Source organism: Leucoraja erinacea, chromosome 22 (genome assembly GCF_028641065.1).
Source record: "Leucoraja erinacea ecotype New England chromosome 22, Leri_hhj_1, whole genome shotgun sequence".
Classification (NCBI taxonomy): domain Eukaryota; kingdom Metazoa; phylum Chordata; class Chondrichthyes; order Rajiformes; family Rajidae; genus Leucoraja; species Leucoraja erinaceus.
Window position 1 is genome coordinate 32,230,813 of NC_073398.1, and position 14,309 is coordinate 32,245,121.

At 39.0% G+C, this 14,309-nt stretch overlaps 1 protein-coding gene across 3 annotated transcripts in view; it reads right to left on the reverse strand.

Annotated features, from left to right (window-relative positions):
* Positions 1–385: 385 nt before the first annotated feature.
* Positions 386–14,309, reverse strand: part of net1 (neuroepithelial cell transforming 1) — an 86,047-nt gene continuing 72,123 nt past the window's right edge. For all 3 annotated transcript variants that reach the window (XM_055653419.1, XM_055653418.1, XM_055653420.1), the window contains 9 exons: positions 9,883–9,990; positions 8,126–8,296; positions 7,523–7,585; positions 7,064–7,160; positions 6,614–6,690; positions 6,119–6,376; positions 5,314–5,484; positions 4,360–4,546; positions 386–1,847 (listed from right to left, as the gene is read on the reverse strand). In XM_055653419.1, coding sequence (XP_055509394.1) covers positions 1,408–1,847; positions 4,360–4,546; positions 5,314–5,484; positions 6,119–6,376; positions 6,614–6,690; positions 7,064–7,160; positions 7,523–7,585; positions 8,126–8,296; positions 9,883–9,990 — 1,572 coding nt within the window. In that variant the 3' untranslated portion in view covers positions 386–1,407. The remainder of the gene's footprint in view (positions 1,848–4,359; positions 4,547–5,313; positions 5,485–6,118; positions 6,377–6,613; positions 6,691–7,063; positions 7,161–7,522; positions 7,586–8,125; positions 8,297–9,882; positions 9,991–14,309) is intronic.

Sequence of the window (14,309 nt, forward strand, 5' to 3'; positions counted from 1 at the left end):
AATTGAAAGAGCCTTAATCAAAGTTTTTTTTTAAAATGTAAAGAAACTAGAGGGGTTTAATGAAACCATAGCTTATAATAAGCTAATTTAAATGGGGGGTGGACAAAAAAAAAAAAAAATGCTGGAGAAACAGCATTGAGACTGAAGAAGGGTCTCTCTCGCCTATTCCTTCCCTCCTAGAGATGCTGCCTCACCTGCTGAGTTTCTCCAGCATTTTTTGTCTACCTTTGATTGTTCCAGCATCTGCATTTCTTTCTTAAACGCTAATTTAAATGTGAATACATTTGGGATGAAGCGTTGAGACAGGATATTAAAGATGAATTATTCCCCATGTGGTACGAGTACATGCATCTATTAGTACAGATTTTTAAACGCAAGAGACAGATTTTTACAGATTACAATTTTCCAGTTTATTTGTACATTTGAATCCAATCTGTACATTAGAGAAATGCCCATCAATCTTTCACCACCTTGTCATGTGTAATTTATACACAGTCACTTTCCAAACTCCTTTTCAGCACTGACTACCTTACAGCACTTGTTCCACTCAATGTTCCCAATTCAATCCAACCCTGCCATAGGGCAACACGATTGAATGTTTAAACCTTGCAGCCACTTGCGAACTCTCTCAAACAGTCGCGTCGTGGCCAGCTGCTAATTGTTTCCCATCAAGCAACTTACTTCAAAATCCATTAGATACACATTCTTCTAACCTTCTGCAACTTACTGGCATCTTTCAATATTTCCTTGGCAATTCTCTCGTAGTAGTCCAAAGCACAAAACAATTTTTACATGCTTGCACTGACAAAAAGATAGTACAGCAGACAAATGGTATTCAACACAATTACAGGAATGGCTCATAGACTGAATTGCATGACGTCAAAAAAAAAGGACACATTTTATAATCTTAAAAAGTATATATAATAAATCAAATAGTACTTTATCTCTGAGGGGACCGTTCTCCTCTAAATGATATTAATGTGAGAACTCTTTGCATTAAATGTAACAAAAAAGGTTTTGAACTACAAAAAATATTAAACTTTAGAATACCTGCAGGATACATAGATGGCCAAAGGGAATGTACAATACAAAAATATTGGTTAAGACAGTAGATGCCATTTACAAGACTGCAACAAGGTTTTTAAACCAAAATTTATTACAGCAAATAACCCAGTAATTTTAAAACACTACTATTGGGTTACTAAGAGATTTTTTGTCATTTTGGAGAAGAACCAGTAGTTCAAAGATGACTGGATTTAATAGCTGCCAAAAATAAAATTTCACATAGGGAGCGAGTGAGCAAGAAAAAGTAACAAAACAAGATCGGCAAATTAATCTGAGTGCTTCACCACAGGTACAAACATTGTACAGAAGTATAAATAAAGTCACAGCCGAGAACAGAAGTGTTCACACTAATGTTTCTGTTCTCTTTGTCGTTTGATCCTGCTTCTCGTCCATGTCAGTGCTGGTTCTCGACATGGAATCACACGGCTCCACTGAGTCTTCACTCTCTAGGCTGCTTCTCATGCTGCTCGATTCAGAATCACTTGTGTCCATGTTAGAGCCAGTTTCTGAACCACTATCTGCCATCTCCTGTCCTTCGGAGGGGGTGGGCGTCTGCCCTTCCTCTGGAAGGTCTGGGGTTTGCGGCGAGCCTTGCCCGGGTTCTTCAACCAATTCAGAGAGCTCCTTGTGATCTGTTGGGCAAGGAGTTGGCTGGTAGAGTGAAATGGCATTTCGTATGCAATTCAACCACTGTTGCTTGTTGTAGATGTCATTGGCTTGCAGCGTATGAGATGACTGTCCTTGCGTTGTATGTTGGAAACGAACTTTGAAGATGTTTTTGGCTGTGGATAAAACATAAGAAAGTTTTAGTGACATTGCATAAAATGTTAAAAGATTCAACATCAGCGGTCACTCGAAATGAGTATGACTGTCCTCTTTTGGGAGGCCGCCTGTGCGTGACTTTGTTCAATGTGGGTAGACTGGTGCACAGACAGCCATCACACGGTTCTTGACAGATCTGTGCCAGGATTAGCATTGTCTAGACTTTTCAGGCATTACAACAAAAGTCTTGAGCAGGCAAATGTAACGATAAAATTGTTATCCATTTTAAAGTATTTAAACGTGTACCTAGTTTCTCAACGAGCCAAACAGTAAGCAGAGAACCTTCATCGCATTTCTTGAAATGTCTGAACAGAGATGAAGCTAACGCAATTCCCATCAGGCTATTAAACACCACAACCTCTAAATGCGCTCTGAACTACTTAGGGTGGCTCAAACAGGAGAGTTGCTGTCTCACAGCTCCAGAGACCTCTGTTCGATCTTGACTATGGGTGCTGTCTGTACGGAGTTTGTACATTGTCCGTGTGACCTGCGTGGGTTTCCTCCCACACTCCAAAGACGCAGTTTTGTAAGCTAATTTGTTGTTAAAATTGTAAATAGTCATTAGTGTGTAGAATAGTATTGTCAGGCATCGTTGGGCTGAAGGGCCTGCTTCCACATTATACCGTGCCCTCCATAATGTTTGGGACAAAAACACATCATTTATTTATTTGCCGCTGTACATTTTGGTTTCACCATGTAGAAATTACAGCAGTGTTTATACATAATCCCCCCCATTTCAGGGCACCATAATGTTTGGGACACAGCAATGTAAAGTAAATGAAAGTAGTTATGCTTAGTATTTTGTTGCATATCCTTTGCATGCAATGACTGTTTGAAGTCTGATATTCATGGACATCACCAGTTGCTGGGTGTCTTCTTTGGTGATGCTTTGCTAGGCCTGTATTACAGTCATCTTTAGCGTATGCTTGTTTTGGGCATTAGTCCCCTTCAGCTTTCTCTTCAGTATATAAAAGGCATGCTCAATTGGGTTCAGATTGGGTGATTGACTTGGCCACTCAAGAATTGACCATTTTTTAGCTTTGAAAAACTCCTTCGTTGCTTTAGCAGTATGTTTGGGATCATTGTCTTACTGTAGAATGAACCGTCAGCCAATGAGTTTTGAGGCATTTGTTTGAACTTGAGCAGATATGGTGTCCATACACTTTAGAATTCATTATGCTACTACCATCAGTAGTTGTATGATCAATGAAGATAAGTGAGCCAGCACCTTCAGCAGCCATAGATGCCCAGGCCATAACACCCCCACCACCGTGTTTCACAGAGGTGGTGGTATGCTTTGGATCTTGGGCAGTTCTTTCTCTCCTCCATACATTGCTCTTGCCATCACTCTGATAAGTTAATCTTCGTCTCATCTGTCCACAAGACCTTTTTCCAGAACTGTGGTTGCTCTTTTAAGTGCTTCTTGGCAAACTGTAACCTGGCCATATTATTTTTGCAGCTAACCTGTGGTTTGCATCTTGCAGTGTAGCCTCTGTATTTCTGTTCATGAAGTCTTCTGCAGACAGTGGTCATTGACAAATCCACAACTGAGTCCTAAAGAATGTTTCTGATCTTTCGGACAGGTGTTTGGGGGGTTTTCTTCATTATAGAGTGAATTCTTCTGGCATAAGCTGTGGAGGTCTTCCTTGGCCTGCCAGTCCCTTTGCAATTAGTAAGCTCACCGATGCTCTCCTTCTTAATGATGTTCCAAACAGTTGATTTTGGTAAGCCTAAGGTTTGGCTGATATCTCTAACAGTTTTATTCTTGTTTCTCAGTCTCATAATGGCTTCTTTGACTTTCATTGGCACAGCTTTGGTCCTCATGTTGATAAACAGCAATAAAGGTTTCCAAAAGTGATGGAAAGACTGGCGTAAAACTAGGTGCTAAGAGCTCTCATACCTGCATTAAGGAGGCAATTACATACCATGGAGCAAATCACAAACGCCTGTGAAGCCATGTGTCCCAAACATTATGGTGCCCTGAAATGGGGGAGGGGAGGACTACATATAAACACTACTGTTATTTTTACCTAGTGAAAACAAAATGTGTAAAAATACCCTTTAATAAATTCTTATAGCGTGCACTTTAACCACATGTTATTTTTTTTTCTATTACAAATCTCAAATTGTGGAGTACAAAGGCAAATAAATAAATGATGGGTCTTTGTCCCAAACATTATGGAGGACATTGTATCTCTAAACCACATACACTTGGGGAAATTGGTTTTGTCTTTTTGCACAATTATTTTGTTTGTTTTAAGTGTGCATGTGTGTACATTACTTACAGAGTGCTATGTTAACATATTCTGTTATGCTGCTGCAAGCAAGAATTATTGTTCTACTTGGCACACATGACAATAAAACACTCCTGACTCTCTCTCGATTGAATAAAGTGTAGCAAGACAGCTTGGAGATACAAAGCGGGAGGTTTACTTAACTACCATATTCAACAGCAAGACTCAGTTTATTTACCTTTGTCTGAATTGGTGAAGGCACCTCTGAAGGAGCCGCCCATTTTGGTATCGCCATCCTGTAGATCCTCCAGCAGAAGATCTTTCACGGGCATTGGTTGACGGTATACTTGGTAACACTGACGGTCATTACGGGATACTGGGCGAGTCAGTACTAAAATTTCTTGGAATAGGAAGACGTATAGTTTCTGGAATGGAGAGAAAAAAAAATCCAAACCGTTAATTTTCATTTAGGCCTTTGAATAAATCAGACACCCCTATTTACAAAATGTAATGAATCCGTGGGAAATGTGTTAACAGTATTTTGTGTTTGTTGGTGATGTGGGGACATAGACAACATCACTTGGCTACCAACCATTGCATCTCTAACTGAGTGGCTCCGCGTGGACAACGAGCTTTTATGAACAATACCCTACATTGTTAACACCTTTGGATTTGAATCATACAAAATTAAGCCAGAAATGTGACAGCTCTTGTGTGTTGTCTCAATGTAATGTACTATTTTTGCACTTGTATTTAATTCGGGTGGCACAATGAAGCAGCTGGTGAAGTGGCTGCCTCACAACGCCAGAGCTCCAGGTTCAATCTGACCTTGGGTGCTGTCTATGTGGAGTTTGCACATACTCCCTGTGACTGCGTGTGTTTTCTCCGGGTGCTCTGGTTTCCTCCCACAAACCAAAGACATTCAGGTTTGTAGACTAATTGAACTCTGTAAATTGCCCCCTAGTCTGCAGGATGTGGATGAGAAAGTGGGATAACATCAAACTAGTCTGAACAGATGATCTATGGCTCGATTTGATTCAATGGGCAAAATGTTTCCATGCTTTGGTTGATATGTATAGTATATTTTTTACTGAAATCTATTCAATAAATGAATTTAACTGTACCTAGCTGCCATTGGACCATTGCGCTTAAATATACCACAGTAAATGCAATAAGTGGCAACTAAACTTACTGTTCCCCTGTTGTTTCGCAGCTCCCCGTGACAAAGAAGGGCTTTGCTAGCTTCTATTCGTGGATCCTTCTGTCTTTCATCCAGGTAATCCAGTTTGTCTATGTAGTACTGACAATCAGACTCCCCTTTTTTCACATTGATGTCCGATAGAACAGTTTGAATGATGCCAATCTAGAAAGCAACATCGAACCATTAGCAAAGCAAGCATAATAAACTGTACTTTAATGATTAAAAAAACATTCTGATAGCATTTAATTAAAATGTTAGGCACCATCTTGAAAAATTTCCAGTGATTAAAATACAAATTGGAAACAAAATGTTCTCCTAATCAGTATCTTGAATTTCAAAATAATTGCAGATATTTAGAAGAATGGAGAGTTGATTCAATAGTCATGAGGTGACGATTTGCCTCACCCCAGTGAAATATTACTAACTCTCCAGCAAGAGGCCACCACGTTCTGTAAACATGGAATAATTTTGCATTTTAATCTGCCATGTACACGTTAAATATTGAGATACAGACGCAGGAGCAATTAGGCCCGATGATTTCCATACTCTATAATTGAGTCTGCAGAATATGATTCATGGTGTGTAGGAAAGAACTGCAGATGCTGGTTTAAATGGAAGATAGACACCAAATGCTGGAGTAACTCAGGCAGCATTTCTGGAGAGAAGGGATGGGTGACGTTTCGGGTCGAGACCCCCCCCCCCCCTCTTCAGAATACGATGCATGGGTTGGGATGGTCGAAAAATTGACCCTCATGCTAACAGAGTGCTGCAATACAGTGTACCAACAGGCACTTACTGCATCCTCCAGATTCTTCTGGTCCGAGTGGCCGCCAGGCGTGTGCCGCAAAATCTCCTTCAGCAGCAGCGGGTACTTGACCAAACGGCTGCGAGGAATATCCAGGAAACTCCAGAGGTCCAACTTCCTGCTGAAGGGCGACTCCAGGCAGCGCTGAAGGAAATCCTGCACTCTCTTGTCCTGCTTCTTTTGATCCAAGAGCGCTTTTGCTGCCAGTTGATTACTGCAGTATTCTTTGTATTCATCGAGCCTTGGCAACTGGATAAAAAAGAGCAAATGCTTTAACGAAAAGGTCCGTGAGGGATTTATACATTATTATTTGGTCAAGAGAAAAAGTCTTCTTCATTTATCCATAGGTGACACTAAATTCTCCAATTTATATTAAGTACTAGGTCATACTAATAATTATTTTGTTGATGGCAGCTATTAAAGCTGTTATTTATTCTGAAAAATATTGAGGCATATTTCTCTTGGAAAGATTTTAAAACAACTTACCCAATTCACAAGAATGTGTCCAATTTCTTCCACTGTCCCATCTTGTTTTGTGACTTTGGCAAGCTTGGTTAGCAGTTCTGGGTGAAAACAAGTACATTTATTTAGTTGTCATCAGGATGCGTCATAATCAACACCTGTTCAACAATGATTTTGGTAAAGCTCAAATGTTCAATAAAGTCCACAATGCAAAACTATCTTTGGACCAATTGAATTAGAAATTAATTCATCAGAAAACCTTTAGGCTCCCTTTGAATAATTTAGAGTGTGCCAAGGCTTGCCAGTAAAACTCCAATAACAATAACAGATTTTGGTTGCCTCTTTATCATGGCCTTGTACAGATCATCAATTAATGTTTCATTGGACTTGAATCTCATTGCACATGGAAATGATAAACGGCACTATTAAAACTATCAACATTCCCATATTGGCAGGTCATCAAATCATATTCACCTTCATGCAGTGGGATATAAGAATCAAGTGCTCCAAATATCTGCGTTAATTCTTCTTCCGTCATGATGGACAACTTCAACATTGGGTCATGATAAGCCTGTGTAAAACAGACAAGTCCATTGAATATTTACACAATGCTCTCAAGGTTTAAATAACAATGAATGCAATACAAAGAAATGTTTTAATTGGAAAAATAGTACTAATGCATCCAACTAGATTTTACTATGTTGTAAAATGTATAACAATAGTGCTTAATACCACAGTATGGATTTTCTTTTTAGTATTATTGTTTATAACTTCCAGCCAACAGGCTAAATGACTATCATTTTTCATTTACAAAACAGCAACTTATTCGTTGATGTTTTCCTTTTTTACTTAAGTATTTATATAAGGGGGGGCTTTTCTTCGATTATTTGTTGATTTGTAAGTAAAGGATTTTATGCTTTCGTTTTCACTGACCTTTCTTGCTAATTTCAAGTCTTCAATTAAATCCTGTTCTCCTCGAAAAAGTTCAAATATAGCCTGAGAAAGAAAAATAAAACAAATGAAATACATTTACATGAAACAACTGCGCAAAGAATAGCATGTTTTCATTTCGGACTAAACTAATTTACGCAGAGTGGCTAAAGCTGAACTTATTATAGTTGAAAGTATATAATGTTCTCTGGCAGCTAGTCACAATTAACAAGCTCACTTTGCACACAAGCGCAGAATTAAAATACAGAAACCTTTCGATTTGGTGTTATGTTCAAATAGACAGAGTTAACTGTTCTGAGAAAAGCAAACATATCTGTGAACTTTGGAACAAATGACAGCAAGGAATGCCAAACAAGAGACTGACCCCAAATTTGCTGAATACAGTCTATACAATTCTCTAAATAATTCCTCAGTTAGGGAAATATCCTGAGATGTTGAATGCAGATAAGTATCAATGCTCTTTAAAAGAAACCCTTGAATTATAAATTCAAGTCATCTTCCTTTCATGAAGCATTAAAGCTATTTTGCAAGAGTAAAATTTAAACAATGTGAATGTGACTGTGTTACATGCAGCGTCCTTCATACCTCTTGTCGTTTAATTTCCTTTGAAGAGAAGTTCTGTTTTGTGCTCAGGTCAAGTGTCTCCGACCACAATTTGCTGTTACGTCTTTTGGGTGGGGTTGGTGCTGAAGCTTTGCTGCACATCTTTTGAGGGCAACCTGGAGATTTGTTGTCACTACGGAAAGTGATGGACCTCTGCAGACAGAAAAATTGGACCCGTTAGATTCTGAGAGTGTGTACAAGAATAAAGCGACTAAGTTTGTCATGTTTGACGACTGGTCTGAACTTCAAGCCCTATCTCTTCAAAATAGCAAATAGGCTTTGTAGATTTAATGGTTTAGAAATTGTCTAACTGCACTTTCTTGGTGCCAACAACTCTAAGAGCTGCAGGCACTGCAACTCGCTACTTGGGCGGACAGGTTTTTTATTTAAACCTCGAAAGCAAGCACAATAATGCCCAAAGATCCCATTAACTCAAAACTATTCCCGAAATTAACCATTCACTAAAGGATTTCTATACTACCAATAGAGGAAGTTCTGCCGCAATGCGCTTTTTCACACCGTGAATTGGTTATAACGAGATTGATAAATTAAGGAACACTTTCTGCAACACATGGGCTGAATTGGTTTTAACACAATTTCAATAGGGAACCACTTAAAAATTGTTTTGGAAATTGACAAGCAGAAACAAAGCTGGCTTGGGAAAAACAGTACAGGGTGTTTCCATGTAACAGCCTCATTGTAATCAGACACCAGTGTCCCATAAGAACAGTTTCATCGCAGGTGGCCATTGAAATTGATGTGGATCGTCTCCATTGACACTTATTGAATGATATTCTATTGAACGATATAACATGCAGGCTTTAGTATTTTTGGCTTGGAGTATGCAAAACAAACTCTTTGCTATTTAAAATAACATTCATTTTTGAAAATCTCAAGAGAGATTTTGTTATTACGAGTCTAAAACATTCTAGCCCCAAAACCCCTTTTCCCCCCATTAACAATTGTTTTTTATTACATAACTGTTTACACCAAAAGATTTCTTAGGAATGCCACGATTGCAGAACTACATGTCTTGATTATAGGGCAACAAATATAGATAACCTTTCATTGTACAAAGTTGAGATTAACTGGAAATTGCAGCAAGTTAAAGATTTCAATTTTGTTTGCGGTAACAAATTAAACATTCACGAGATTCGAGTTCAATGACGCGGTTCAGAGTTTCGGCAAAAACTACGACTAGGCTTGTGATGCACGGATATGTACAAAAGGCACAATGTGTTTGTTTTATACTAGACTAGCAAAACGCTAGTGAAGCTTTCTTCTTCAGAAGAAGGGTCTTGATCCAAAACATCACCCATTCCTTCTCTCCAGAGATGCTGCCCGTCCCGCTGAGTTACTCCAGCATTGTGTCTACCTTTGATTTAAACCAGCATCTTCAGTTCTTTCCTACACATAGCCAATGATTCTCTTGATTTAGTTACCCTGACAGAGGGTGATTAAATCAAGAAGATTCTTGGCAATTATAAAGCTAAAGAACAGAAGAATCAAGTTTGCCTGTGAATTATTTAAAACAGTTTAGCAGGTTACAGATAATTCCTCAAAAGACTCATGTGGAAGCATTCTGGACAACCCAACAGGCAACATCCGTGGTTAACATCTGCAGAGGATGGAGGAATTTATTGGGCTATTGACTCTAATCAAGCATTTAACTATCCTGCACAAATTCTGAGATGCAAGGACTGGTTATGCAGAAGAAGTCATCTGAAAATAAATATTACCTGCAACGTTTGTCCAAAGCGCCTGACTGCTCCATTTTTTGAGGGCGATATTAAATTTGCCAGAGATGTCACTCGAGATAATGGTCGGACCCGTTTGTTGCTTGGTTCCTGTAATTAGAAGTTGTTTTCATGAACAAAAGCTTTTCACTGTACACATCACAACGATAAACTAAACTAAACTTAAAAAAAACATGCATTGCTTTCTGTGGAGACTCAAGGAAATCCTGCTGTCAACCACTTAGCTAGTCAAAACAACTGTTCACAAACTACATAGATAAATGCTTTCAATGTTCCAAAACCAGACTAAAGCAACGAGCGGCTATCGGTTGAGCCCAACTTTGCAAGTTCTAGTGCCCTGGTCAGGGATAATAATGGTCTTCGGACAAGATTTGGGCAAAAATGGAGAAAATATTTTGTGACCGAATTTATTTCCAAATTCATTAAAATCTCCCAACATGGCAACAATTTGTCCCAGGTCACTTTTAGCATAGATTTGATGTAATATGTTTACTCTGTGGCAGTAACATACTTAACGTCTCCCCACTCAAAGGGCATTCTGCAACTGACCTTGAATGGCTGATTAAATACTGAGCAGCACCACACAATGCCAAACCAAGTTAAGTTGGAATTAATTTCCTGCAAATGACTTAATCTTTAAAGCTTAACGAGAGACGGTTAATAATTAAAATATTAATCTAAAACTCAATAGCTTGGGCGAAGACACAGTAAAATTATAAAAAGTATTTAACACTGGAGTGTTAATAATGTTTCTGCATTGATGGGCTAAAGGCTAGGTTAACTTGTACACCAAACACTGTTAATAAAAAAATCTGCCAAATCTTACATGGCGAAACAAATGCTGAGAATCATTGGTCTCAGTTAACGCTGGAAGAGTCAGAAGAACAGCTGTTTGGACACAAGATTATCAGCTGTGTCCAACCTGAATTTTTGCTACAACGCCAAGACACAGTTGCATGACCAACAAGCATTAAGAACAATGCAGGCCCTTCTCCACTGCTCCTGCCTTCTTCATACCCATAATTGGATTTTTTGAAAGGGGGGACATTCATTGCTTTTGTTTTGGTGTCTTGTTTAATTTAGTGTTAGTAGAAACCTAGTAATTAACGTTGTCACTTATATGTAGCTAATTATTAGCTAGACTAATGGCCCAGGCTTTTATAATTGGGTCTGCTCGATCACGGTGGTACTGGTCTTGCTGTGCGGTTATCAAGCGTCAAAAACAACGTCAAAAGACATTTCCAAAGCCAGTGGCCCAGATATACAATACCATCTTGGAAACAAAAGCAAACTAATGAAATTAACTTTGTGCTGATCGGATTTCATTAAATTGAGAAGTGTAGAAAGAGGGGGACAAATTCAATTTATGGGAAACTACAGTTTAAAAACTTTCATTGAAGATTCTGCAGTTAACGATGGCAAATCAGCTTTCTAGGGTCCAGTGACAGAATTATGTTTCTTGTTTCAACTGGATCAGTTATGCAAGCTACAGAAAACAGATGCAACAGCAGTAAATATCAAGAGTTAGTTCCTGGAATCCAAATTAAAATTATGACTAGCAACAAGCTTCCCACAGGTAATGGACTCCACTAATTTGTATGCCACATAATACACATTGCATGCAAGTCACAATTGTTCGCCAAGCTGAAATTTCAAACAATTACAGTCAAAACAATAAAAGTATTCATGCAATAGCTACCTTTGCTCCACCTTTCAGTATGTCAAAACAACATCACCAGTGATGGGTGTGAAGATACAGTGCTCTCCATAATGTTTGGGACAAAGACCCATCATTTATTTATTTGCCTCTGGACTCCACAATTTGAGATGAGTAATAGACAAAATAAAAAAAATCACATGTGCTTAAAGTATACATTGTCACATTTTAGTACAAGCCCATTTTTATACATTTCGGTTTCATCATGTAGAAATTACAGCAGTGTTTATACATAGTCCCCCCATTTCAGGGCACCATAATGTTGGGGACACAGCAATGTCATGTAAATGAAAGTAGTCATGTTTAGTACTTTGTTGTATATCCTTTGCATGCAATGACTGCTTGAAGTCTGCGATTCATGGACATCACCAGTTGCTGGGCGTCTTCTCCGGTGATGCTCTGCCAGGCCTGTATTACAGCCATCTTTAGCTTTTGCTTGTTTTGGGGGCTAGTCCCCTTCAGTTTTCTCTTGAGCATATAAAATACATGCTCAATTGCATTCAGATCGGGTGATTGACTGGGCCACTCAAGAATTAACCATTTTTTTAGCTTTGAAAAACTCCTTTATTGCTTCAGCAGTATGTTTGGGATCATTGTCTTGCTGTAGAATGAACCGCCGGCCAATGAGATTTGAGGCATTTGTTTGAATTTGAGCAGATAAGGTGTCTATACGCTTCAGAATTCACCATCAGTAGTTGTATGAGCAATGAAGATAAGTGAGCCAGTACCTTCAGCAGCCATACATGCCCAGGCCATAACACCCCCACAACCGTGTTTCACAGAGGATGTGGTATGCTTTGGATCTTGGGTAGTTCCTTCTCTCCTCCATACTTTGCTCTTACCATCACTCTGGTACAAGTTAATCTTCATCTCATCTGTCCACAAGACCTTTTTCCAGAACCGTGGTTGCTTTTTTAAGTACTTCTTGGCAAACTGTAACCTGGCCATCCTATTTTTGCAGCTAACCAGTGGTTTGCATCTTGCGGTGTCGCCTCTGTATTTCTGTTCATGAAGTCTTCTGCAGACAGTGGTCATTGACAAACCCATACCCGACCCCTGAAGAGTGTTTCTGATCTGTTGAACAGGTGTTTGGGGATTTTTCTTTATTAAAAAGAGAATTCTTCTGTCATCAGCTGTGGAGGTCTTCCTTTGCCAGCCAGTTCCTTTGCGATTAGTAAGCTTACCAATGCTCTCTTTCTTCTTAATGATGTTCCAAACAGTTGATTTTGGTAAGCCTAAGGTTTGACTGATGTTTCCAACAGTTTTATTCTTGTTTCTCAGTCTCATAATGGCTTCTTTGGCTTTCATTGGCACAACTTTGGTCCTCATGTTGATAAACAGCAATACAAGTTTCCAAAGGCGATGGAAAGACTAGAGAAAAGACTAAATGCTGAGAGCTCTCTTATACCTGCATTAAGGAGGCAATTAAACACACCTGCACAATTACAAACGCCTGTGAAACCATGTGTCCCAAACATTATGGTGCCTTGAAATGGGGGAAGACTAGGTACAAACACAGCTGTAAATTCCACATGGTGAAACCAAAATGTATAAAGGTGGCCTTTAACAACATCTGACAATATGCACTTTAACCACGTGTGATTTTTTTTTGATTACAAATCTCACATTGTGGAGTACAGAGGCAAATAAATAAATGGTGGGTCTTTGTCCCAAACATTATAGAGGGCACTGTAAATATAGCTCTCGCCAACATTCTGCTTCCAAAAAACAGAAAACCTGCTTAAGTGTATGGTTACTAAGTAGCAGGTCAACGGAAAACAAATCAGCATCCTCTGCACGGTTCTCTTTTTTGCAGTTTCTAAAACAAGACCAGTTGAGAGGACAAAATCCATGATGGGATCTGATTCGAAGTACAAGTAAAAACTAAACGTTGCAGAAAAAACTATGCCTCCAAATTGGTCAACACCATTTATTTTTAGTAGGCCTGCAAACTGTGCTCTCATTATTGACTACGTTCTCTCAATAGAAAATGCCACAAGCTATAGATGTAACTTTTTTTTTTAAACCCATGCACAAAACAGCTGACCGGTGTCAAATTAGACTGCCATATCAATCACTTCCTATCATTTTGGCATATAGACATTTGAGAAGAAAGCACTCCTCAACCAGTTGCTTGACTGTTATCCTAAAAATAAAACAAAGGCCACACAAGATTTCAGACATGCATATTCAGTTCAACAGTGATCCTCCAGTTCTGTCACAGCAGTTATGGCAAAGTCACAAGTTGACCACAGCCTCTTATCCATTCTAAGAAATTGAATCACAAAATGAGATGAAAACCCAGATAGTCATACAGCATGAACCAGGTCTTCTGGCCCAACTAGCCCATACATCAAAATGCTCCACTTATACTAGTCCCACCTGCCTGCGTTTGGCCCATATCCTTCTTAATCTTTCCTACCCATGTTCAAATATTTTTTTAAATGTTGTAGTAGTACCTGCCTCCACGACCTCCTCGGGCAGCTTGATGCATAAACCCACCATCGTCGAGTAAAAAAGTCACTTTACAGATTCCTATTAAATCTTTCCCCCCCCCCCCCCCTTCTTTAAACCTATGTATGTCCTCTGGTTCTTGATTCCTATACTCTGGATTAAAAACAAAAAAAAAGTACATTTACCCTTATCTGTTCCTCTCATCAATTTATACACCTCTAAAATCACACTGTATCCT